Below are 27,272 nucleotides of genomic sequence, written 5' to 3' on the forward strand. Positions count from 1 at the left end.
CACAGCCTGCAGATACTTGTTCACTCTTCTCCAGGAGATGGTCAGTCCTTATGGGGCAGAGGCTGAGTCCCCGTGTGGTTTGAAAGAATGAGTCAAAAAGACAAGCAAGCGGTAGCAGGAAAGAAGGATGAACAGTCCATACATAGAGGGCAGAGAAGAAATACTAGGGCTTTAAGGAGTCATATGATTAGTTAATGACTGGCCTGATTCAGGACCTTTTGAATGCCTCCCATTTGAGAAACAGAAAGACCTTTGTTGGTGCAAAAAAGGCTAAAGATAGAGATGTGACCAGCTGGACATTGCTTGTGAGTGGAAGGAGTGGCTCTGAGAGGAGTTCAGTAATCCTGTGTGTTAGTGAAAGTGCACAGACCTTCTTTTATTATTATTTTCTCCAAGAAAAGGTTTTTTTTTTTTTTTTTTTTTTTAATTCCAGTATGCTTAACATCTAGTATTAGTTAGTTTCAGGGTTATAATACAGTGACTCAGCAGTTCTGCACACTACTCAGCACTCACCATGGTGAGTGTCCTCCTAACCCCTTCACCTGTCCCCTCACCCTCCTGCCCTCTGGTGGCCATCAGTTTGTTCTCTGTAATTAACAGTCTGTTTCTTGGTTTGTCTCTCTTTTCCCCCTCATTAGTTTGTTTTGGTCTTAAATTCCACATGTGAGTGAAGTCATAGTCTTTCTCTCACTGGCTTATTTTACTTAGCATAATACTCTCTAGATCTAGTCATGTTTTATAAAGGGCAAGATTTCATTCTTTTTTATGGCCAAGTAATACTCCATTGTATTATACATACTACATCTTCTTTATCCATTCATCTACTGATGGACACTTAGGTTGCTTCCATAATGTGGCTATTGTAAGTAATGCTACAGTAAACACAGGGGAGCATGTATCCCTCTGAATTTTTTTGAGGTAAATACCCAGTAATGGAGTTACTGGAATATATGATAGTTCAGTGTTCAACTTTTTTGAGGAGCCTCCATACTGTTTCCCACAGGGTCGCACCAGTTTACCTTCCCACCAGCAGTGCACGAGGGTTCCCCTTTCTCCACATCCTCACCAACACTTGTTTCTTTCTTCCCTTTTTTTTTTTTATTTTAACCATTCTGACAAGTGTGAGGTGATATCTCATTGGTAGTTTTGATTTGCAGTTCCCTGATGATGAGTGATGTGGGGCATCTTTTTCATGTGTCTGTTGGCCATCTGGAGATCTTCTTTGAAGAGATGTCCTATCCGTTTTGGTTTTTTTGTTTTTGTTTTTTGTTTTTAATTTGACAGAGATCACAAGTAGGCAGAGCAACAGGCAGAGAGAGAGGGGGAAGCAGGTTCCCCGCTGAGCAGAGAGCCCAATGCAGGGCTCGATCCCAGGACCCTGGGACCATGACCTGAGCCGAAGGCAGATAAGGCTTTAAACCACTGAGCCACCCAGGTGCCCCTCTTCTGTCCATTTTTAATCGGATTGTTTGTGGGGTTTCTTTGTGGTGTTCTTGTCACAGTTCTTTATATATTTTGGACACTAACCCTTTATCAGACATGTCATTTGCAAATGACACTCAGTAGGTTGTCTTTTAGTTTTGTTGCTTGTTTCCTTTGCTGTGCAAAAGGTTTTTATTTTGATGTAGTTTCAATAGTTTATTGTTACTTTTGTTCCCATTGCCTTAGGAGACATATCTGGAAAGATGTTGTTACAGCTGATGTCAGAGAAATTACTGCCTGTGCTCCTTCTAGGATTTTTTAGGGTTTCAGGTCTTACATTTAGGTCCTTAACCCATTTTGAGTTTATTTTTGTGTGTGGTGTGAGAAAGTGGTCTCATTTCATTCTTTTGCATGCAGCTGACCCAGTTTTCCCAACACTATTTGTTGAAGAGACTTTTTCCCATCGCATATTCTTCCTCCCCTGTTGTGCGTTAATTGGCCACGTGATTGTGGGGTATGTTCTGAGCTCTCTGCTCTGTTCCATTGATCCGTGTGTTTCTGTGTCGCCACCATGCTGGTTTGATCACTACAGCTCTGTCGTGTAACTTGAAGTCCGGAATTGTGATGCCTTCAGTTTTGTTTTTCTTTTTCAAGGTTGCTTTGTCTATTTGGGGTCTTAAAGTAGTACATACCCCTTTCTTATTGAACATTTCAAAAGATGAGTCTCCTTTGGGATTCCCTCATCTAGATTGGAAGAAGACTCTTGAACCCTATGTAAGCTTCCTCCAGATCGCCCTCAGCGTCCTAACCTGGCCCTGAGCAACCCTGCGAACACTGGGACCTTACCCTCAGGGCATTTGTTGTGCAGCGAGTATGCTTTCTGTGGCTGGTTTAGTTGGTATGTTTAATTTTTCTCTCTCTCTGTCCTTCCTTTTTCTTTTAATTTTTTTTTTAAGATTTTATTTATTTATTTGACAGACAGAGATTATAGGTAGGCAGAGAGGCAGTCAGAGAGAGAGGAGGAAGCAGGCTCCCCACTGAGCAGAGAGCCCGATGTGGGGCTCGATCCCAGGACCCTGGGATCATGACCTGAGCCGAAGGCAGAGGCTTTAACCCACTGAGCCACCCAGGCGCCCACCCATCCTTCCTTCCTTTTTCAAACAAACGTTTATTGAACACCTTAACACAGGCATTTGTGAGGGGACAAGAACATGATGATGAACCAGGTGGACGCAGTCGCTTCTCTCCTGGCTACAGACAGCTGGTCACTCCAGCAGATATGTGAGGGTCGTCGCAGGGCCCGGCCGGGCCGGATGCCAGGAGCACAGAGCGCGGAGTGTGGGCAAGCGCTGGCAGGAAGTCACTTTTAGATTGAGGCCTGGAGCATAACTGCAGACAGAGTGTAGAGGAGTGTGTTCCTGACACGTGAAACGCTTTTTCTTTTTTAAAAAGATTTTATTTATTTATGGGGCGTCTGGGTGGCTCAGATGGTTGGGCATCTGTCTTTGGCTCAGGTTGTGATCTCAGGGTCCTGGGATGGAGCCCCACATCGGGGTCTCTGCTCAGTGCGGAGTCTGCTTCCTCCTCTCTCTCTGCCCTACCCCTGCTTGTACACTCTCTGTCTTTCAAATGAATAAAAAAAAAAATCTTAAAAAAAAAAGGTTTTATTTATTTGCAAGAGAGAGGGAGGAAGAGAGAGCACAAGCAGGGGGAGCAGCAGGCGGACGGAGACACAGGCTCCCCACTGAGCAGGGAGCCCAACATGGGACTTCATCCCAGGAATCTGGGATCATGACCTGAGCTGAAGGCATACGCTCAACAGAGCCACCCAGGGATCCCACATTCTGGAATTTAAAAAGTAAATCTCTTATTAGCTTACTGTTGTTTTCTTTTCTTTAAAAAGACAATTTTTATTATGAAAAATTAAATACAGAGGAGTGTACGTGTGTGTTTTCAGTTTACAAAGCTAATGTTTTTGGTGTGTGTGTGTGTGTGTGTGTGTGTGTGTGTGTGTTTTTAAGATTTTATTTATTTGACAGAGACAGCAGGAGAGGGAACACAAGGAGGGGGAGTGGGAGAGGGAGAAGTGGAGAGCGTGACGCAAGGCCAGATCCCACCTGGGATGGTGACCTGAGCCAAAGGCAGACACTCAACAACTGTGCCACCCAGGCGCCCGAGGAGCTAACGGAGCTAACATTAAAACGCGCTTCCATGCCCTCACTACCTACCCTAGGAAATCGAACGTTACCAACAGCGTGCCTTTTTCATCCTGTCCCCTCCACCCTCTTCCACTTAGAACCCCCATCTGAATTGTGTTTCATGTTCTTTTGTTTTTCTCTTTCAGTATATTTTAAAAGGTCATATTTATGCTTGTGTTAGGAGATATTACGGATCAGATTAACACTGTGTGCAAATAGCCAACAAGAGATAGGCCAGAAAGCTTTTTAAATAAACTGCTTGATTGTACTCTTAGGCAGGAGAATAAACTGGTAACATCAAAGTGTTTCCAAAAAATTTCAAAACAAAAGCCTTATTTCAGTTTCAAGGAAAAACAGCGGGGAGTGTTGAAAGGGCGAGGTTTTTACAAAGCGGCACTACAGACGGACCCGTAGTGACAACGACAAGGAGCTGCTTCCATCGTTAAGTTTCAGGGTCCCTGTCTAGGCTTTGAAAGTGTGTATTCATTCATAATAATGCTATTCCCGTGTATTTCAAATGATTTCATGGTATGAGAATTTGAATTCACTCGGCATAAGACCATTTGGCGTGTTAATGAGGAGGCATTATTGACCTTGCGTTACTTCAGTCATTCAGAATACTGCAATAGTTCCTGTCAGCGTTCCTGGGTGGGTTAAGCACCTGCCTTGGGCTCAGGTCACGATTCCTGGACCTCTGCTCTGTGGGGGGCCTGCATCTCCCTCGCCCTCTGCCTGCCACTCCCCCTGCTGGTGCTCTCTCTCCACCCCCTCTGTCAAATAAATAATTAAAAAAAAAAAAAAAGAAAGAGATCACATCAAAATACAGACTCTTGGCCAAGCTATTCTTGAATTGGCTTTTTCTTTGTGATCGCAGTGATGCTGTTTTGTTGTTTTGTTTTTTTCCTCAACTGTTGTGGTTCTCCCTCTGAAATAGAAGAATATCAAAATGGTGGGTCTCATAGTTGATTACTGTAGAAATGACTCCTGGTGAGTTGATTTTGCAAACTCTTTGATTCCTCATCAGATGATTTTTCAGGCTTTTTTCATTTGAATTAATCTCCCAGGAGAAGGGTTGTCCTTGGTCCAATGTCTTGCCCTTTGAAGGCAAGTGTAGCTTAGCAGGATTCCTTCCCCCCAGGAAGAAAGTAAGCTCAGCGCCGGTTACCGTTTGAAACTTCCATGAAAGTTAATATATAACTCGGAATCCGAACTTGGCGGGGTGGAAAAACGTCAGACCTCACTTAACCTTTGATTTCGTTTCGTTTCACTTCTGTGTTCTTATTCCTGAGGCAGTTGGTTTTTCCAGGATTCAAGAGACTTTCCCCATCTGAACTTTTGAATTAAAGCTTTAAAGTTCTCACGGCGATGTTTGCCATGAACCTAAATCTTCGGCCTAAACGAGCCCTATTTACTGTCTCGCTCAGGCTGGGACCCAGTCCGCAGTGGCGAGGAGTGATGGGTTTACAGCAGCAGTTTCCCCTCATCTCAGTGTGCTTTCCGTTTGCGTTTCTAGCCATTCTAGCGGACTCTCTTTCATGACTGTGAAGACCGGCCCTCTGAGTTCTGGAGTGATTTTACTGTGTATTTACAGCACTCCTGGGGACGGGGGTTGGGGAGAGTCTGCACAGAGCACACCGTGCCCAGTTGTTTCAGAAACCACTGAACTTGGGCCTTGCAGGAGCGGCGTGGGCTGCCCTGTGACGGTGAAACCTGACCTTCACCCCCACGGTGCCGGCCTCGGCCCACCAGGAGCAGCACCCTTCTCGCGTTCCCGCTGGCCGCGGGCGGGGCGGAGCCCGTGGCTAACGGCAGCTCTGCAAGCGTGGGGACCCACTGAAGGTCCTCCCCAGGAGCCCCGGGCAGAGCGCCCGGCTCGGCCTCCCCACCGCCTCTGGCTCTGTCCTGGCCTCTCCTGGCCCCACAGCTTCCCGGGTTCCCTCCCATCTCTCTGTCCTTGGGGTCGCTCACAGGCCAAGGGGCCACGACACGACCAGGGCGGCTGCTGCAGCTCGGCCGAGGGAGAAGCCTGGGCGGGACGGCCTGAGCAGTGGCCGGGAGTTCACACTCGTGGGGCTTTGGGGGCCTGTGAGGGCTTCCGCCCGATGCTGGCTCACGCGGAGAACCGTGGAGTGGCTTGGGCAGAGCAGTATATGATCTGATATGTATGTTACGAGATCTGTGCAGCCCCCCGGGAACCGGCCGCACCAAGCCGGGCGGAGGTGAGGCAGAGGCACCGGTTTGGGAAGCGCCCGTACACCCCGGCGGGAACCAGGACGGTGGTGCGGGGAGACGCAAGGACAGAGCACTTCGGAGAGATTTTTTTTTAAAATTTTATTTTATTTATTTGACAAAGAGTGAAAGGGGACACAAGCAGGGGTAGTGGGAGAGGGAGAAGCAGGCTTCCTGCCGAGCAGGGAGCCCGATGTAGGGCTCGATCCCAGGACGCTGGGCTCATGACCTGAGATGAAGGGAGACGCCCAACAACGGAGCCACCCAGCAGCCCCTTGAGAGATGTTTCTAAGTAGACACAGCGTGTTTGGTGACAGCATGGAGGCGAGTGTGAGAAAGCAGTGTCAGGAAGCCTCAGCCACTGGAAGGCTGGCATCGCCGCTTACGGAGGGGAAGGGGCTGCGGAGCAGTGGGTTTGAGAGCGGGAGTCAGGAAGTCGGTCCACACATACTGTTTGAGATGCCAGTTAGAGCCAAGTGAGGCTGTTGATGGACATTGTGTGTGTGTGTGTGTGTGTGTGTGTGTGTGTGTCTGTGTGTGTGTCTGTGTGCAGGCGTGCGCAGCATTTAGGGGATAATTACAGCTTTAAGACTAGATGAGGTCATCAAGAGAAGAGATAAGGGGTCAGCAGGAGGGTCTGGAACTCTCCCACTACAGAGGTCAGGAGAGCTAAAAAGGAGCAGGCAGTGAGATACGAGAACCAACAAGTGGCATCTCAGAAGTCAAACTGAGAAAGAACAGTTGTTCCAGGTGGGAAGCCATCAACTGTGTGCCATGTGGAGGACTGAGAACTGACTGTTTATTTAGACGCATGGAATCATCGGATTCTTTGACAAGAAGAGCTTCAGTGGGGGACTGAGAATAAAAGCCTGGGTTGGGTTTATTCAAGAGAATATGGGAGGAGAGACCTTGGGCACAGTAAATATGGACCATTCTTTGAAGATCTGTAAAATAGAAGAGAACGAAACAGCCATCACGGTGGGGAGATGCAGGGTCAAGGTTTTTTTCCGTACAGCTGGGATGTAGATATAGATGTGGGTGTGTATGCGGCTGCTGGCGGTGACTCAGGAGAGTGAACATTCCGGAGAAAGAGGAAGAGTTGCTGACTGCCATCCTTAGTTAGGCCAGAGAAGAGGTCCTGTGTAGAGGGGCCGGCCTTAGAGAGGAGCACAGAGGTTTCTTTTCCTGTGGGGACTGGGGAAGTTCTTTGCTGCTTGCTTCTGCTTTCTCAGTGAAATAGGAAGCACGGTGTTCGGGGGAGAGTCGAGGTTAGAGAGGAAGATGTGAAAGTGGCAAAGTAGATGGACTAGGGAAATGGGGAAGGATTGCTGGACAGCATTAAGAGCCCCCTTTTAAGTTAGTGGTCATGAGTTTCAGGTGAAACCAGCCTGTGGGATTGTATCCTTTTCTCCGTCTGTGCTCCGCTGTCTCGGTGGAGATGCGGGGGGTGGGGGGCAGGTACAGGATTGGGTTGAATGAACAGAGGGGAGAGAGCCAGGGGATGGGTCCAGTCATATACCTGGGAACCAGTCTGAGTAGGACAAAACGAAGACGTGCTGAGCATGAGAGACCATAAAGAGACTGGAGGGTCAATGGATCTTTAGGTTCTGCTGCAGCTGAAGGATTGGCAAAATCAGGGTCTTGGGGGACGTGCCCTGGAAAGACAGGAGGTGGAGTCAGAGAGTAGAGAAGCATGAGATTGTGGAGGGTGTGCTCATATTAATAATAGGGTCTGGGGCCGTGGTTCTCAGCTATGGGTAGTTTGGCCCCGAGAAGCTGTTTCAGAGTCCGGGGACATTTTTTGATTGCCACGGCTAGAAGGGGAGAGGATGCCACTGACATCTAGTAGAGGTCAGTGTCAGTGCTAAACACCCTGTTCTGCAGGGGACAGCCCCTGAGCAGGGAGCAGGGCAGCCCAGTTTTCAGCAGGGCCAAAGCCCTGGCCTAGGGAAGGATGTGGGAATGAGCGGCTGCGATAGGCCTGAGGATAAGATCACAGGGAAAGAGAAGATAAACAAAGAGGCTGGGGCTTTGGAAGGTTCATTTTACAACTAATGGGATCTCCAAGAGCTGGGGCAAGGGTAATGCTGCTGAGAACGAGTGAGCCAGGGATGAGAGGATGTTAACTAGGTCTGTATGGAGCCATTTTATTTTATTTTATTGGAACTGCTGATTGGCCAGAGTTGGAATTCCTAATCCTGGCTGTAAGAGCTTCCTGTCCTAATCAGCCAAAGAGTGACCTTTTTTTTAAGTCACTTGTTCATTAACATTAAGTCTGTCTTGGATTGTCTAAAAGCCACTTGGGGATTTGGTTTGTCTTTATGGTCAAAATTCAGTGACTATAAACTCGGACCCTTGGCCCAGTTCCATCTCTAAATAACCTCTCAGGTGTCAGATTTTGCAAGCCAGCCTTGAGGCAGGGATCTGGCCAAAGAAAACCCTTGAGGAGACTTATTAATTGGCGTTGTAGATTGGCTTCCCTTGCAGCGCTCACCCCTGTGGAGGAAACCAGTCAAAATGGCGCAGCGTAAGTAAGGGCTATCAACCAGTGCCGCTTCCTGGGATAACCTGGTCCGATGGCCTGGCCTTGTGCTTTGTCCTTCATTTTGGACTCCCGATGCCTTGGCGTGCTTTCCTGCCTACCCACGATGGCAGGGAACATCTTTTGTTTGCTTCTTGTTTGAAAGAAGGGCTTGTTTTGAGGTTTGGACCACAAATAATAATCCATTGTTCTCTATAATAATCATCCACCCTCCTTAGCAGAAAAAGTCTGCTTGGTGCAGTGTGGCTATCAGTTTATTTAAGAGAATAGCCAAAAGTGCCCATTGTGTCCTGAGAATAAACATTTGGAAGACGGTTGGGAGGACTGGGGGAGGACTTGTTCTCCTCGGCCGAGAGCCGTGGTTAAGACCTCAGGAAGAAAACGTTCTGCGCATGATCGTCAGGCCTGGCTGGTAGACAGTGCCCTTCCCTGTTGTGCTCATCTGTTACATTCGAAGAAGAAACGGGACACTGCGGGTACGGATTTTTCCCAAACTGTGTCCTTAAAAAAAATCTTTATTTGGAAGATAATCTTTTCTATGTAGGCTTTAATTGGTTTCATTTTTAGGCTAAATTATTTTCTTTGTAACCTTCATTTGATCCATGAACATGTCTTTTTTGAGTGAAGATTATTTTATTTTAGCAGCAATCCTTAAAATTCTTGCAGTTGGCTCTGCTTACAGATTTGAAAAAAGGAGCTATTTTTATATTATAAGTGATAGACATTTTAACAACTATTTCTGGGCTTAGGCTAACTGCATGAACTCAGTGGGTGAAGTGAAAATGTGACCCAGGGTGTGCAGCTGGTTCTTCTATGGCACACGGAAACTAGCAGTAGATACAGTTTCACTAAGGAAAGCAGAATGTGTTGTGCATATTTTTGCCTTAAATCCCTTAAAGGAAATTTCGGGTCAGTTAAACAATAAACTTGGCTTTTTTTTTTTTTTTTTTTTTTAAAGATTTTATTTATTTATTTTTGCTGGAGAGGGAGAGAGAGCGCGTGTCCACAGTGGAGGAGGGGCTACAGGGAGGGGCAGAAGGAGAAGCAGGCTCTTCACGGCTGGCTCGGGCCTCTGGCCCAGTGGAAGGCAGACGCTTCACTTTCTGGGCCACACGGGGGCCCTGGCTTTTTTTTTTTTTTTTTAAGATTTATTTGTTTATTATAGTGCAGGGAAGGGGAGGGGCAGAGGGAGAGACAAAAACAATCTCAAGCAGAGTCCCCACCGATCGCGGGGTTCAGTGGGGGCTTGATCCCAAGATTCTGAGACCCTGACCTGAGCTGAGCTCCGGTCCAGTGCTTAATGACTGAGCCACCCACGTGTTCTTAATATGGCTCTAAATGAAGCGATACTGTACCCAGAATAGTTTGAATTACATTAAATATAGAAGATGAGAAAAGTTTAGTGTGATCGCAGTTGAAATTTAACAGGTAGAACTGTTTAAAGAAGTGGAAAAAAACATGCCCTCAACATTATTAAAAATAGACCATCAGGGAAGCAACCAAGATGTCCTTCAGGAGGTGAAGACCCATAAATAATATCCATTATTCAGCAATAAAAAGAAATGAGCTCTCTTGCTATAAATGACATGGAAGAAACTTAAATATTACTAAGTGATAGCAGCTAATTTGAAAAGGCTACATTTGGGGGCGCCTGGGTGGCTCAGTGGGTTAAGCCTCTGCCTTCGGCTCAGGTCATGATCCCAGGGTCCTGGGATCGAGCCCTGCATCGGGCTCTCCCCTCGGCGGGGAACCTGCTTCCTCCTCTCTCTCTGCTTGCCTCTCTGCCTACTTGTGATCTCTGTCTGTCAAATAAGTAAATCCATTAAAAAAAAAAAAAAAAGAAAAGGCTACATTTGCTCTATGATTCCAACCACATAATGGTCTGGCAAAGGCAAAGAAACAGTAGAAAAAATCAGTGGTTACCAGGGGCTTGGGGCAGGGAGGAGAGGAGTGAACAGGCAGGACACGGAGTTTAGGGCAGTAGAATGATTCTGTTTGACTGTAATAGTGGATACATTGTCAAAACCCATGATATGGATAGCACAGAGTGAGCCTTAATATAAAGGGTGGGATTTAGTTAACAATATTGACTCATCAGTGGTCCAGTGTATTACACTAACAAAAGATGTTACTAATAGGGAAACTTGGAGGGGGCGAGGGAGTGAGGGAAGAGATGGGAACCCTCTGCTTCCTGCTCGTCGTTTCTATAACCCTAAGACTGCTCTAAGAAATAAAGTCTGGTTAATTTAATTATATATATATATATATTTTTTTTTTTTTATTTTATTTATTTGACAGAAATCACAAGTAGGCAGAGAAGCAGGCAGCGAGAGGGGGAAGCAGGCCCCCCGCTGAGCAGAGAGCCCGATGCAGGGCTCTATCCCAGGACCCTGAGATCATGACCTGAGCCGAAGGCAGAGGCTTCACCCACTGAGCTACCCAGGTGCCCCAAGTCTGGTTAATTTGAAAGAAAACACAGACATTAGGTATAGCTGAATAGTGAAAATATCTTCTTGCTGAAAAGCAGGAACGAAGTCCTGGGTGGTCAGCAGTTTGCCCTGCTTGTGGGCAGTACCTGGCGGTGGGACATTCTGCCAGACGCGCGTAGTACACGACAGCCGCAGATGTGCAGCAGACATCGAGTGACTCTCGTGGTCTTTGCGTCTGTCCTCATAGGTCAGCGCATGGTGTTCGCTAAGCCCGACTCAGGCTCTCTTTGGTCTTCTCTCTCCAGTGACCACTGGCGTGCCAGCCTTGGAGGTGTATACGCCAAAGGAAATCTTCGTGGCAAATGGGACACAAGGGAAGCTGACTTGCAAGTTCAAGTCCGCTAACACCACGGGCACGTCGACCTCGGTCTCCTGGAGCTTCCAGCCAGAGGGGACCGACACCACTGTGTCGGTAGGCATGCTCACGTCCTCCTGCCGAGCCTCCCTCCCCGCTTCTCCCCTGCTGTCCTGTCGTGAATGTACGTTCTTCCGATGGCTGGTTCGCTTCCCAAAGGACTGTGTTGACACTCAGATTCCAGGGCCCTTCTCTTACTTCAAGCTCTCCGGGGAGAAATAAGTTCGGCATCCTTGAAATGCAGTTCTTTCCTTGGCCTTGCGCAGATGGCCCGCCCCGCTCACCGGCCCCTGTTCTCCATCACATCCCCTTATGGGATTCCTCTTCCATGGAGCAGCTTCCAGTCAACCCTGCTGACCAATCCTGGTTAATCCTCCCCATTTCAACTTTCATTTGCCCCATTTTTATTTGTATTTCTTTGAACTCTTCCTGTTTTACACACACACACACACACACACACACACACACACACACTCACACACACTCTCCTTTCTGATTTAAGTATGAGGGTTTTTATTTAGAATCCGTCTGCTTCCGCGGCAGTCGTGGGCCTTCCTGTGCAGCGGGTCCTGAGTTGTGTGCTCTCACTCTGGAATAATTGGGGGTAGGAATGGTCCCAGGGGGGATTTCAGACTAAGGTGAGCGGCCGAACGGAGACGAGCGCCAGAGAGCTGACAGGAAGGTTCGTCTGTCAGCAGCTGAGTGCGGGCCAAGCAGTGTGGTGATTCCACGCGGATGGACCATCTGGTTCTTTTCTTAATGTACTTTTAAAACATTTTATTTATTTATTTGAGAGAGAGCATGTAAGAGAGCACAAGCAGGGGGAGGGTCAGAGACAGAGGGAGAAGCAGACTCCCCGCGGGGCTCCATCCCAGGACCCTGAGATCATGACCTGAGCCGGAGGCAGACGCTTAACCCACTGAGCCCTCCCGGCACTCCGGCCCCCCTGATTCATGTCTGCAAGATGGGGACGAGCAGCCCTCCCCCTGGGGCTGCTGTGAGGGTCGCAGAGGATTGTCACGGCAAGTGCTTGGGACCGTGTCTGGCTCCTGAGGGGCTCATGTGCACAGTTTGTCCTGTTTCTGTTGTTCCATCTGCACATGGACATGCTCTAGCAGGTCTCCCTTTTCAGTGTGTCAGTACTCAGCAGGGACAGAGTCTGCTGCTTCTCTCTAAGATAAATTCTGCGTGATGATGGGTTACATCCCTGAGCACCCTCTGGAGGCTGTGCCCCTCGCACACCCGTCTTATCACCTCCTCACCCTCACGAGGAACATGTTTGTTTCCCACTGCAGACTTGGGGGGCATGGGAAACTGCTCAGAGGGTCGTGACCTACCCCATGTCACACCATACAGGCGGGAATTGTTCAAACCCTGTTTTGTTGCCCTCTGGTTGCTCTGTTATTTCCACTGTGTCTCCCCTCACTCAGAGGGAAACATTTGTGTTTTTTTTGTTTGTTTTGTTTTTAAAGATTTTATTTATTTATTTGACAGACAGATCACAAGTAGGCAGAGAGGCAGGCAGAGAGAGAGGAGGAAGCAGGCTCCCCGCTGAGCAGAGAGCCCGATGTGGAGCTCGATCCTGGGACCCTGGGATCATGACCTGAGCCGAAGGCAGAGGCTTAACCCACTGAGCCACCCAGGCGGCCCGAGGGAAACATTTGTTTATAATGTTTACTGTCTCTAGGCTTTAGGGATTGCTTCAAGCTGTGTCTCTCAGTCTTATTATTCATTATCCCCTTCCTACGGAGTGTCTTTGAAGTATGCTTTCCTAATTTCTGTCCCCCTTCTATGAAATTTTAAGACCACAGATACACTGTTAAATCTGTTTTATATGTAAAAAAGAGTAAGATTTTTTTCTTATTGTTCTCTGTCCTCAGAGCCAGTATTTGCCCCCTGCGGTGAGAGGTGTCACCCCTGTTGAGAACGCATGGTTTAGAAGCTCTAGAAGCTGCTATTTGGTCATCTGTGGAAGTGGAGAGTGTCTTTTTTTTTTTTTTTAACGGAGAGTCTTTGTGCAAAAAATATCCCCTTGATGCCTTTCCTGAAAGAACAGAGTGACTGCCTGTCCATTATCTCTAGATCATGAGCTCCTGAGGGTCTCCTTTGGGAACTGGCGGTGTGTATAGAGATGACTGGAGCCTCGGGAATAAAACTTTAGCCTGAGTGGCTTCACTTCCCGACATGCGATGTCGGGAAAGCTACATGTTCACTGTTGAATTAAGTCTCCAAAACAAGACCTGTTGCTCCAGGTTGGAATATATCACACCTGACTTCCAAATCCTTAAGTGGACCTATGTCTTCTGGGATTTTCATAAAAAAGGAAGACAGCCTGGATGTTATGCCAGAGAAGGAAGGCAGGCTGAGGTCAAGTCCACGCGTGCAGAGGTTAGCTAACTTACTCACTGGGTACAGCTGGGGTGACTCTCCGTGAGTTTGCATAGGAGTGACTGAGGGCAGGAGTCGTGCGGGCGACCAGGGGAAGCGGTCTGCATCTTCATGGGAACATGGCCTCGGTGCAAAAGATGCTTCCCACAGATGCAAAATTTAGCACACATAAGTTTACTCAAATGAGTCCAAAGCTGTGAGGGTTTAGCCTTCAGTGAGAGTGGGTGTGAGGGGCATCGCTCAGTCCACGGGAAATAAAACCTCACCAGGAAGACACCCAGTGGTAATAACTTTCTCTCAAAAACTTGGCTCCATTTATGCTCGAGACGGTCTTGTCAGGTGGCTCCCAGCAAGTCCACAAGACTTACTCTGGAGAAGGTGCTGTTGTTCATTAGCGTGTCTAGCTGATCAGTTTACACTTACACACCAGCCGGATCACAGGCAATTCCTGAACGCTTGGCTGTTGATACAAGATCTTTTAACTCAAAAGCATCAGAATACGTTTAATAAGATGAGCTGGTTGCATTGGTTTTTATAGGTTTCCCCTGGCCCACTCCCATCCCACCCGGGAGTAAGGAGAAAGAGCTGCTTGGATCGAAGCCCAGGATCAGGAGAGATCCCTCGGCCCCTAGACCATACCTAGCTTCCAAGGTGCTGGGCTTGACAAGGTTGCTTTGAGAAATGAGTTCCTTTGCTAAAAAGCTGGTGTGAGGAAAGTTAGCTGAAGGCTGATCTTGGAAGAGAAGTGAGGACATCGGGGTGTCTGGGCTTCCTCTCGTGCACCTGTAACATTTCCCTGGGAAACCAGTACGTAAGAGGGAGAAGCCCGTCAGATTAACTAACTGCTCTGTGATATTTAGGCTTTACCTGCTTCGGGGCTTTCTAGAGCTAAGTGGTAAACTTTGTGAACTCAGACGGAAACCTTTGGATTCACAGTCTCCATCATGGTGTGGTCACTGGCTCTGAAGGGTCAGATGGTCCTGACTTTGACTTTGGGTTCACCCCCTGTTGTCACTGTGACCTTGAACAGATGGTCTCTTTGAGTCTCCTTTTCCTTATGTATGAAGAATGGGCAGTAATCACTCCACCGGTGGCATATTGAGAAGATTTGAGATGATACACGAGTTTATGGCTTCAGCTGAGATAGGTTCGATCCGCGTGCTTTCTAAACGCTGGCCTGGCTTCTGTCCCATAGCTCACTTGTCATGTGGAGTTGTATGCCTTCCTCTATGAAGTCTTCGCCCGTTACGGAGTGTGGGGTGCCTGCCTGTGAGAAGAGCTCATGTGTCTTTTTTTTCTGGTTGCAGTTTTTCCACTACTCCCAAGGGCAAGTGTATCCTGGGAATTACCCACCATTTAAGGACAGGACCAGCTGGGCTGGAGACCTGGACAAGAAAGACGCGTCCATCAACATAGAAAATATGCAGTTTATCCACAACGGCACCTATATTTGTGACGTCAAAAACCCTCCTGACATTGTTGCCCAGCCGGGACACATTAGGCTCTATGTCGTAGAGAAAGGTACTTCCCTGAGTGTTTTGGCAGTGGTAACACAGTCCCCTTTGTCTCGGGTTCAGTTGAAGAGCAGGAGTGACATTTCCAAGTATGTTTGTCTGCAGTTAGGTGCCCTGCCCCCATGTACCTACGGCTGCAAGGTCGGAGAGCCCCTGCTTCTCCGGCTGCTTGAGCCGGGTTCCCCATCTGTATCCTTGGAGCCCGCTCACCCAAATTCAGGAATGTCCTTCTTCAGTATTAATTGGAAGTAAGACCGAACTCACAGTGGGTGGAAGGGGTGGGCAGTGGGAAAGAAGGTGAGTACGGCTTCCATGTCCTTCGAGGGAGAGTTTCCACATTTGCAAAAGCAGGACAGTGTTTTCCTTCCCTTTCTTGGAAAACAAGCAGGAAATGCAGGTTCTGGTGTCTCCTTTTGAGACAAAGTCTGCTTTGTTGGGGAGGAAATTGAGGTAAATTCACAGCCCTGGGATTTCTCTGGCTTTAGAGCATCGGGAGGGAGGGTTGTGTGGCAGACGTGCTGTGCTCTGTAGCGCATCCTTCGCCCGTGAGTGTGTGCACGTCGTCAGTCGGACGCCAGGAGCTCGTAATACGGACACTACAGAGGACGTGGAAGCCGCTAAAGCACTCACTTATTGATTTAATAAAATCCTGCTTCTCTTGGTAGCAAAGTACCTTAAAATGATTTTGTTCTTTCTCTCCAGAGGTCTTGCCCGTGTTTCCAGTTTGGGTGGTGGTGGGGATAGTTACTGCTGTGGTCCTGGGTCTCACTCTGCTCATCAGCATGACCCTGGCTGTCCTCTATAGAAGGAGAAACTCTAAACGGGATTATATTGGGTAAGAAACGCTGCTTTGGGGGCGGGGGCAGGGTGGGGGAGAGGATGGGGGAAGGAAAGGAATTTAAAAAACGTGAATTTTTTGTGGAGAAAGAATGGTGAAGTATTAGCTACTGTTTGCTTTCACATCGGAGTGGGGGAGTGTGTCCCGCAGGGGCCAGCAGAGCTCGGAGGCCTGTGGGTGAGCGCGGGCTGTGGCCTCCGCCCCACTCCAGAAGGCCCGTCCTGGGTCCGGCGATCGGCATGGCCGTCGGCAGCCCCCCGACCACAGTTAGGACTGCGAGACCACGCACGTTCCTTTCCCGCTCTGAGTGTGGTTTGAGTCTCTGGTAGTGGTCTCACGAGGCTCTCCTTTGCAGTTAGGTGAATATGAAACACTAGTCCCAGAGCGCGGCGCTGACAGCCGCAGCAGCTGTGACGTGAGGGCTTTCCCGCTCTTCCTGTTTCGTGAGCAGTTTTACTGCTGTGCTCATTCTCGAACACACGGCTGCACCCTCGAAACCGGGCTAGTGAGAGCTGAACAGCAGAGTGTACCAGCAATAAAGAGAAGTAGATTGTCTTTTTGTTTATGGCTTCGGAAAGAGAGTACCTCGGAGCAGAGGGTGCGTGTCTAACTGAAGGACTTCTCCCTGGCTCCAGCTGGCCGGCCAGCCCACGCACGCTAGGTAGGACTCCCAGGGTAAGACCGAGTGGAGGCCGGGTTCAGGCAGCAGTGCGAGCCGGGCCCCCTGTGCGCGGGCTTACCAGCAACAGCCTGAATCAGGGATTGTGCTCCGAGAGGATGGCGTGCCCCGGACCCCCGTGCTGCTGGTGGTAGGAACCCGGGCTCCACTGCTCTGGTCTTTAGTAGGAGTGCCGTGTTCTAACAAGTTTGAGTGTTCAAATTCAGATCTTGTTTGCTTGGAATGCTCTGTCCTGCTGACTCTGTCTTCCCCTTTGCATGGTGAGTGCTTTACGAAGACCTGTAACTAGAGGGCTGGTTTTCAATGTGAGACTAACGGCGGGTGGTGACACGCCTGGGTCTGTGGCTCTTGCTTTGGGGCTCAGAAGGGGGCAGAACTGTGCCTTAGAATCCTGCATGGCATCGTGAATGCTGCTTTTCTTCTGACTGTGGTTTTTTCCTCCCCTGCTTTTTCTGCCGTGGTGTGCTGGGATCAGATCCTGCTCATCTGCCACTTCCTAAGAAAAGCTGACATAGACGACACCCTGGGACTGTGGCAGGGCTGGGGTCCTCTTCCACTCCCAGTAGACACATGGTAACCAATCACACTGCCCGTTGCTGTTAACATGACGTGTGTGTGTTCCGCCCCTCGCCCTTGTCGACAGCTAACCCGCTAGCTCTGAGCTAACCCAGCAGTTACTACCGTTTGTCCACGGATGCGTCCTGTGTTTGCACAGGCCCCTTGTCGAGTGTGCCATCCCCGGAACCTGGGTTGTCAGTGTTCCTAGAGGGTTTGTGCATCGCAGTATGTATGTTCTTCGTGTGGAGTGTGGCGTGTGCGTGTGTGTCAGTGTTCTTTCATATGTGAATTGTGGTGTTGGTGATTGAGACCCTTTTTGTGTAAGATCCCCGGACCATTTTGGTTTGGGGTCAGAGCTCAGAGCTTCCTGTTTCGGAGAAGACGCCATTCCCAGAGCACAGTGTCGCTCTGGTCTTAGTAACCACACTTGAATGTGACACCCCCCCACCCCACCCCACACCTCCCCACTCCTGAGAGTTGCTTTAAAAAATGCATCATAAAGGACTTAAGCTCCGACAAGTACCATTAGAGAATCCCTAATGAGTTTCCTCCTGCAGTCACTCTGCCTTTATTTATGAGGTAATGCTTATTCTGAAAGACCCCCAGAGGCCTGACCAAGTTCAGCCTGGGTGATGTGACATCCCAGTTTCTTAGTGTTCGTGACCTCCTGGGTTCTCTTTGGTTGGGCTGCAGCCTTCGTGGGGAAGCTGAGTCTGGGGCGCTACGGGGCAGAAGGAAGGAGACGCACCTGGGTGCGGGTCTGTGACTTCTGGAGCACACTCAGCAGGGGTCTGCCTCGAGCCAGTGACAGGAAGGCTTGGCTTGCTCGCCGAGGGGGATGATAGCAGAGGGAAGACACAGAGCGGCGGAAGCATAAGTGACCCCGAGAGCTGGAACCCCCTCAGCAGGTAGCGTGATTGCAGTGTGGGTCCAAGAGGGTGCACCTCGCTGGTTTCTGTGCACACACAGTGGGTTCGTCGCCTCGAGAGAAGTAGTGTCAGGGATGAGAAATAGCCTCGAGCCTGTACCATGTTGACCCTCATCGTTCTGTTGTGTTGTGTTGTATCTGCTGCTTCATCTTGTCGTCATTTGCCCATCTATATATTTTTTCCATTTATTTTCTTTATTTTCTTTTTTTTTCACATTTGTTCTCCAAACTGCCACCTCACCAGCTGCAGTACATCAGAGAGCGCGTCACCACTGAAGGAGGCTCCACGGAAGTCACCCTCCGACGCAGAGGGTCTGGTAAAGAGCCTGCCTTCCGGATCCCCCCAGGTAACGGCCCGTTGCAGCCCTGTCCCCCGCTCTGCGCCCTGCCACTTTGCTGGTGCAGGAAACAGTCCTGAGCCCTGCGGCAGGAAAGAGAGCAACCCGGGAAGGGGGAAGCAAGAGCTGGCTGAGGAGGGCCACGGGAACGCGTGCCGAAGAATCCGGCCCGCAAAGGGTTCCACCGTTTGGATTGTACTAGTCATGCTGCTCCTCTCGGCCCGATGAAATGAGGGGATGGCTTCGCCAGATGTAATTCCTTAACTGCTTAAGGAAACAAGTCTAGTGAACTAAATTATGCGTTGAGGCGCCTGCAAGACAAGGAATTAGCAGGAAAAAGTGATATTCTTGGTATTGAAAATAAAACAGGAACCGTTTTTTGGTATGAGTTCTCTAGAAGAATCTGAAAGTAAAGATGTGTCTGAGTAACCGGTAAGCTCGATGAACAGGGAGCAGCGTGGATGTGGACTTCGTATCGAAAGCACAGAGGAGAAGTAACTGTGATTTGGAACTCAGCATGGGATCTAGTGTCGTGCTTGATAATGTGTTTCGGCTGTGTTGTTGGGACTCTAACTGCGGCACGGCAGAAATTCCAGAGCTTAGGACCAATTCTGTCCTTCCGGGGTAGAAAGCATTCTAAGGAATTTGGCCAATTCCAGTTTTTCCCTGAGGTGTTTTGGAGCTCCGATGGATTTAAAGGGAACTGAAGGACAGAATGACAGTGTTCTGTGGAGGGTGATACTCATGCTCTTTTTCTTTTTTCCTTTTTTTAAAAATTAATTAATTTTTTAAAAAATAAACATATAATGTATTTTTATCCCCAGGGGTACAGGTCTGTGAATCGCCAGGTTTACGCATTTCACAGCACTCATCTTTTTTTTTTTTTTTTTTTTTAAGATTTTTTTTTTATTTCTTTATTTAACAGAGAAAGAGAGCACAAATAGGCAGAGGCAGGCAGAGAGAGAGGGGGAAGCAGGCTCCCTGCTGAGCAGGGAGCCCGACGTGGGGCTCGATCCCCGGACCCTGAGACCATGACCCGAGCCGAAGGCGGAGGCTTAACCCACTGAGCCACCCAGGCGCCCCTCCATGCTCTTATTCCACAGCTTTTACTGAGGCACTGTGATGGTCGCTCCCTAAAAGCACACACCTGGCAGTTCACAGAATTGGGCCTAGAACTCAGGTTCTAGCACATTCTCTGTCATATCATAGCATCAGGGCTCATGACTAATTCCTAGTCTGTCTGTCTCTCTTAGAGAACATACTATGTCTCAGATACTTCAGCTCACTAATTTGGGTTGCAGACGGGAATAGGGTTATGAATAAAGGCTTGAGAGTTCGACATAACATCTGAAGAAGGCTTGGAAACTTTTTCTTCTGCTTGAAGTGCTGTGGGCATTGCTTACCTGTTCAAAACAAACAAGGAAATAAAAACCAGAATGGTGTTTGGACATTGGAAAATGAAACAGCGTAGTATGGTACTGTGATCCCTGAGAGAAAGGACACAAATAAGAGGAGCCCTGTGACTCTCTGAGCTTACTGCCTCGAGGCAGTTCCCAGATGGCAGGGCTGGGAGGGGAAGCAAAACGATATTCAGTTGTCTCAGTGAGTTGAGGAGCAGAAGTCAGTGTTTGGGGAGACCAAGGTGTCTAGGATTTATGAAGCAAAGTACCAGAGAAGAAGAAACCACAGAGAAAAAGAAATGTGCAGTGGTGGGACTCCGTTGAGCCTTCTCCTGAGTAGAGATTTTAGCTTGCATGGGAGAAAACACCCTCCAGTCAGAGAAAGAGCCACTCGAAAAGCAGCAGATTTTATGATACCAGTCAGGGCCGGGAACTGTTTGTGTTCCTAAAGGCCAGAATGCAGAGACCTGGTGTTACACAGAGCTTTGGTTGCAGTCCTCACAATTGGTCATGCCTTAGTAGTAGAGCTAGTGCGGCACCAGCATGTGGACACCGTGGGCCCACCGTAACAAAGCTTCAAAGGAGGCCTTTGAAGAATCAGACTAAAGTGAAAGTATTTCAGCTGCAGGCCAGAGCAAAAATCCAACACTCTTTACAAGAATACAACAAAATCCAGCACCCAGCAATGCAGAGTTTACGATGTCTAGCACCAATCAAAAATTACCACACATACAGAGAAGCAGGAAGATAATAACATAACCAGGAGAAAAGCCAATCAATAGAAACAAAACGAGAAATGACAGACAATGGACATGGAACCAGGACTTTTAAACAAGCATGAAAATCTTAGAAATAACCTTAATGATGTAAAGGAAACCTTGACATAATGAAACAAATATAAAAAAGACCAAAATGGGGTGGGGGGTGGGGCGTAAACAACAGCAGCAGCATTTGATGGCATAACCCAAAGAAGAAAAGATCAGAAAGCTTGAAGACAGCAATAGAAACTACCCAAAATGAAGCATGAAGAGAAGGGTTCACCAGAGGAGATGGGCCACATCTGACTAGAGTCAGAAAAAGGAAGGAAAGAGAAGAGAATAAGGAAAAAAATTACATAATAGCCGAATGCTTTCCATTCTTTTAACTATTTCTTCTGGTATTTATCTTCATGTTTCTAAACAACTTTATTATATTACTACTTCTAGATTCTTCACTTTTAGATATTATCTACCGACTCCATACTATGGAAAATGAAAATATACATTTCTTTTTCTCCCAGTCTTTTTTCCTAACACACATTCTGTACACATACATACACACAGGCCTCTTCCCGATGTGGTTATGTCACTCTATTTAGGTATATTTCAGAGCTGTGTGTACCTTTTTTTTCCCCACCATTGTACCACATATATTTGCTTCCTTTTATAATTTTTCATTTTTCATGGAGTCAGTATTTGCCTTGTTTTTTATTTGCAGTTTTCTCAGTATGCATGTATGTATGTATGTATGTATGTATTTCAAAAATTTTATTTACTCATTTGAGAGAGAACAGGGGCAGGAGGAGAGGGAGAAGCAGGCTCCATGGAGCCCAACTCAGGGCTCATTCCCAGGCCCCTGGGATCATGACCTGAGCTGGAGGCAGACACTTAACTGACTGAGCCATGCAGGTGCCCCTTTCTTAATAATTTTCAAAAGCTTTTTCTTACTCTATCGCTATAACATCCTGTACTTGTTTTCATGGATGCATTTTCTTCTCTCTGCACATATCATTTTTTCATATATTTTATGTGATTTTTTTAAAAAATGTTTTCTTCTGTCACTTGATTTTGCTGTTTCTTTTCAGTTACCTTTTTCTCTTATCGTTTCTTTGATGTTAGAAGCTTTACTCAAACGCTTAGTCACCCCTGGTTACCCATTGATAGTGAAGGTGCTCAGATCTGACCTGAAGCTGCTTGTATAGGGACAGAGCTTCCTCGGTCATGGGCTTTCCTGTGGGTATAAGGTGCTGCTTGTCTTCCACCGGGGACCTCTGAACCCGCTGCTGGGAGTCTTCTCTTCTTGGGTTCATCACTTTCTCCAGAAGGAAGTCCCTGCTGGGAGCGGAGCAGAGGAAGGACACACGAGGGCTCCTTGCTCTATAGGCAAACTTGCCCACCGTGTTTGGAGGGCCGACACCTCCCCCTCCCGTGCCTGCTGGCCCTGAGTCGGAGACAACCTCTCTTCTTGCAAGTCAGCCCCCAGGGTTCTGCCCAGGCCGAAGTTGGTGAGAATCCAACCACGGTGTCAACCTATATGGGCATTTTTCAGCATCTGCAAGGTAACAGCAGACTAGCTTTGGGAGCAGAATTGGGGCATTCCTCACAGTTGATTCCTGGGTGATTTCCTTTGTGCCCAGGGCAAAGCCCTGAAGGCCTCTTCTGTCCCCATCAGACTGCAAATCAGGGTTTCTGTTCAGGTGGCGTGCACCTGAGTACCCTTCGTCTGACTCACTTATTTTTATCAAGTCATACTGTACCTTTTATTTTGCAGTTGTACTTGTTCAAACTAGTTTCTGCCTTACCTGTTTCTGGAACGTAAACATCCTCTGCCAGTTAGGGCCAGGCTTAGACGTAGATCATGTGATTTCCTAGCAGACTTCTCTTCTGGCTTTTGTTTTGTTTGGCGTTGCATCTCATGGCCATGTCAACTCACAACAGGGACTGTTCTCCTAAGGCAAAAATGTTTGCTTCCTTCACACCATAAAGTTCCCAAGTGCCATAGAGCATTAACAGGTGATCCTAGTCTGTGCTTTTTTTCCCTAAAGATTTATTTGTTCCTTTTAGAGAGAGAAAGCAGGGGGGAGGGGCAGAGAGAGAGAGTCTCCAGCCAGACTCCCCTCTGAGCGTGGAGCCCAACACAGGGCTCGATCTCACAATCCCGAAATCAAACGTGATACTTACCTGACTGAGCCCCGGGCGCCCCCGGCATGTGCTTTCATTCACCATCGCTCAAGTGCCATCTTCAGGTTCCAGAGCGATGCCTCGCCGAGCATCGGAGTGTTTGATGGAAGTTGTTTTCGCCAGAACCCTTGTGACATACGCTCTCCCTCAGCTTGTTCAGATGGAGGCTGCAAAGATCTTCCCAGTTTAGGGAAAACGTACTTGACCTGGTATGTTCATCTTATTAGGGAATTTATGAGATTAATTACCTTTTTTTTTTTTTTTTTAAAGATTTTGTTTGTTTATTTGACAGAGCACAAGCAGGGCGAATTGGAGAGGGAGAAGCAGACTCCCCACCGAGCAGGGAGCCCAATGCAGGACTTGATCCCAGAACCCAGGGATCATGACCTGAGCCGAGCAGATGCTGAACCTCCTGAGCCACCCCGGTGCCCTAGATTAATCGTCTTTTATAAGTTGAATGCAACCAAACATCAGGGTTCTCTTAGGAGTCTGGTCGGTCTGTCCCGGCGTGAGCTGTTCCACAGGCGCGCGGGCACTTGCCTGCAGGCCGCATAGGCTGAGCTGGGGAGATGACTGGCACCCAGACCCTGCCCGCCAAAACCTTAGGGTCTCCTGGATTATTGGGATCATTTTTAGGCTTTTCTGTGATGTCCTGAATTTTTGTTTAATCCTAATGAATATTTGGGGGGGGGTTGTTTAGTTTTTGTTTCTTGAATACCCCGGCAAACATCCTTGAGGAGATCTTCATATTTAGATGAACTCCAAGGTAGTGTGTTAAGAATTAGTGGTATATGGGGCGCCTGGGGGGCTCAGTTACGTGGTCTTAGATGTCAGTGAAGCAATATCTTTGTTATGACAGGATCGGACCGAAAGGGTTATACTCTAAGTAGGCACATGAGAGAGGATTTGAAATGTTTCTAAGCACCTCTTTGTACAAAGTGACCGGTTCAGACTGGGCATATCTTTGAGTGATACCCAGGATGCTGGTTTCTTACTGGCATTAGTCTGAGGCTCATGATTTCAGGACGTCTTGGGTTGGGATAAGTGCCCATCTTATCCGTCAGTTCCAAGGGCTGAGGGATTTTGTGGCAGGTATTGAGGTAAGGGTAATTCCTAAGGAGGAACATTCTGCTGTATAGAAATCCCCAAACAGATGAAGAAGTAGATGGCATAAGGTAACGTGCCCCCAGGCACCGGCTTTAACAGTCCCCAGCCTTGTTTCAGGGTCTGCGCTGGACACGCTGTTCCTAAGAGGTCTCCTTGATGACTCTGGAACCCTAATGTTACCTCTTCAATGATTGCTTCTGCACCTGCCCCTGGAGGGACCCCCGGTTTTCCCAAACCCCTAATTGTCCTTCTCTCCTCCAGGGCCCAGTCATATATGCGCAGTTAGACCACTCTGGCGGACATCACAGTGACAAGATTAACAAGTCAGAGTCTGTGGTGTATGCGGACATCCGGAAAAATTAAGAGAAGACCCAGAACATATCCTAAGCAAGAAATAAATGAAACGGGACACTTGTGCAGAAAATGGAGCCCATAACCCCGTGTGGCCTGGGAGAGCTGGGCAAGGATGAACACATGTTTTATTCACGGGAGGAGAAAAAGACTGTATAAAGGATATGTATAAACATTCTATTTGATCTGATACGGGGAGCCAGTGCTGCATGACGACAAGATGCTACGATTCTACGTATATATGAACCGCCGTGCTGTTCCGTGCTGTCTTCCAGGGCCATTTAAGTTGGGGAAAGTCTGAAACATTCCTGTTGCTGTCATTTACGTGCGGTTTGCCTTCGTGGAGACGGTAGCAGATCCTTAGTGTTCCAGTAGACGTGGCCCTGTGGTCTAAGGGCTTAGCCAGTCTTAGCATTTATCGTGGTCGGAGAGTGGAGACACTGACCAGTGTCGGCACCCTGCTGGGCTGCAGGAGCTGGAAAGCCTCGACTTGCGCGCCCCTTAGACGCAGCTTGAGAAGTCTTTGTTGGTGTTTTTCTCTCTAGAATACAGGGCGGTTTTTCGCTTTGCATGTTGTGAGACCAGCTTTCATGTTAGATCCTCTCAGTTCGTGGATCTGGTAGAGCGAGACCAGCAAAGGGTAAATGCCAAGGCCACCACTTCCTAGATGCTTTCAGATCAATACCATAAACACCGTTGACGGAGGAAGCCCAGGCCTTGCTTGAGGAGTGGGTATCATCTGGAGAGTAAGAAGTACCACTTAACATTCTTTGCCCAAGTCCTTCCTGCTTGAAGAAGGGTCTCCGTCCAGCTGAAGGAGAGGAGTTTCCTTTCCTTTTAAGTAGGCACAAATGGGGTAATTACAAAGCCAGTCTGCGGCACCCGGAGCTGTCGTGAGACGATCCTCTTTGGAAAAGCTTCCGGCATGACTCCGGCAAGAGGTGGCATCAGTCATAGCTCCGTGATAGCTTCCCAGTGTCTCAAGAGGCTGAAGATAGTCTAGACTTTTGTGAATCAGTGGGTAGGGTTATTAGCACTTCTACTCTGGGGTTCCCTTCTCTGTCACTGTTTTGAAGTTTGGGGTGGGGTTTTGGGGGGTTTTCTTTTTCTGATGTTTACTCTCCACCCCCTACTTCCCCCAGTACGTGGAATCGATTAAAACTGAGAGCTCAGCACCCGCTCTAGCAACGGCCCCCGGCCCCCTTGCCGCCCAGCCAGACCCCTGGCCCTGGTAGCAGGCGCCTCCTAGCCCTTCCTCGTGTGTCCCGGTGTGCCCTTGCTTGCCGCAGATGACAACGGTGGGGTTGCTCTCAGCTGGCAGAGCTGCCTCTCCTGTGCCTTATTAGTGGCAGGACGAGACCTTTTAACATTCCATGTGATCAGGGGACACCCAGAAGGCATTTGTTAAGAGATGAAGATCCCAGACCACCTCTCGGTTTTCAGTGAAATGTGTCCAGCTCGGGAAAACCCATCTAGTTCATTACTATTTTTTGTTTTTTCCTTCTTCAGAATTGTTGTACTTTTGTGAATATCTTAATACATCTTTTTCAATTACTGAATCATGTCATGTCTTCCTTCTTTACCATTCGTCCCCCTCGGGCCGCACTGGGCTCCTCACTCTTCGGAGCACCGCGCACTGCGGGCTTCAGGCCCCGTGCACCTGCCGTCCCCTCGGGCCGCACTGGGCTCCTCACTCTTCGGAGCACCGCGCACTGCGGGCTTCAGGCCCTGTGCACCTGCCATCCCCTCGGCTGGAGCTTGCACTTGGTGTCTGTCTGGGTGGTTTGCTCCCCCACTTCCTGTGAGCGTCGCTCCCCTCGGAGAGACTTCCGGCCGCATGTAGAACAGCCGCCTCACCCCCTCGGCCGGCTCTCCGGCCTCCTCGGTCCCACTGCCGTGTGCTCGGCCGGCTCTGCCCGTGGGAGCACGAGCCCCAGAGCACGGCTCCGGCTCACGGCTTCTTCAGGGCACAGACCAGCACCTGGCGCTTCGCCGGGGCTCAGCAAGCACTGACGGGTGGGAGGGGGACGCTGTTCCTTCAGCACGTTTAGAATGAGAATGGTCCTGCCCCAGGGGCTGTGCCGAGCACAGGAAACAAATGCAGAAGCCAAGCTCCAGGCCCTTGCCACAGAGCAAGCGTGACGGAGCACAACGGCGCCAGCCAGCACCGACTGAGCGCTTGTTGTGGGCCCGGCACTCGGCATTTCTCACTCTGCGTCGCACGGCGCACACGCTGCTTGGACAACTCTTCACCCCACTTGTGGAAAGCGTGTCATGCTTGCGGTATAGACCTTGCTGGAGGTCACTCAGCGAATAATGTCCAGAGAGGCAGGACTGGGCTTGTTCTGAAACACTGCCCTGTGGCCTAGGTCACCAAGATAAGCAAATAAATACAAGAAGTTCTTTATTCGAATCAATGTGTCGTGTGCCTGAAAGGCAGTCCTCGTGTTCAGGAGGAGCTCAGTGGGGCTGACGTGAGGGCGGTGTCGTACAGACACAGGGAGCAGGGGCCACACTCAGTTTGGAAGACAAATATGGTGACAGTCTGTTGAGAGCTGTGTCACAGGTAATGAGGGTGCCTGGGTGGCTCAGTTGTTGGGTGTCTGCCTTGGGCTCAGGTCATGGTCCCAGGGTCCTGGGATCGAGCGCTGCGTCGGGCTCTCTGTTCGGCGGGGAGCCTGCTTCCTCCTCTCTGCCTGCCTCTATTTGTGCTCTGTCATATAAATAAATAAAATCTTTAAGAAAACAAAACGCTGTAATGTCTTATAAGCCATGATGTTTTCTAGGGATTTATTAACTTGCTAAAATTACTGCAGAAGCACAGGCGGCTGGCCTTCACGCTCTCCGGAGTGGGAGAGGGTCGGCGCTCAGGCCGGCCGTGGGAGAGGATCTCACGGGAGTGCAGCGACCACGTGATGCGGCGCCGGGAAGGGAGACCCTCCTTCAGCACACAGAGGTAGAGTACCGGGAACTGGGTCCGGGGGAGTTTCTCCCACT

General features: G+C 48.8%; 1 protein-coding gene across 2 annotated transcripts in view; it reads left to right on the forward strand.

The window, feature by feature from the left end:
* The window catches only part of LOC111150742 (myelin protein zero like 1), a 51,173-nt gene extending 25,339 nt beyond the window's left edge, over positions 1–25,834 (forward strand). For both annotated transcript variants that reach the window (XM_022508321.1, XM_022508322.1), the window contains exons 2-6: positions 11,126–11,292; positions 14,931–15,144; positions 15,840–15,972; positions 18,385–18,487; positions 24,186–25,834. In XM_022508321.1, coding sequence (XP_022364029.1) covers positions 11,126–11,292; positions 14,931–15,144; positions 15,840–15,972; positions 18,385–18,487; positions 24,186–24,287 — 719 coding nt within the window. In that variant the 3' untranslated portion in view covers positions 24,288–25,834. The remainder of the gene's footprint in view (positions 1–11,125; positions 11,293–14,930; positions 15,145–15,839; positions 15,973–18,384; positions 18,488–24,185) is intronic.
* The last annotated feature ends 1,438 nt before the right edge of the window (positions 25,835–27,272 follow it).

The sequence above is a fragment of the Enhydra lutris genome, unplaced genomic scaffold (assembly GCF_002288905.1).
Source record: "Enhydra lutris kenyoni isolate GAN:26980312 unplaced genomic scaffold, ASM228890v2 scaffoldscaffold24, whole genome shotgun sequence".
Lineage (NCBI taxonomy): Eukaryota > Metazoa > Chordata > Mammalia > Carnivora > Mustelidae > Enhydra > Enhydra lutris.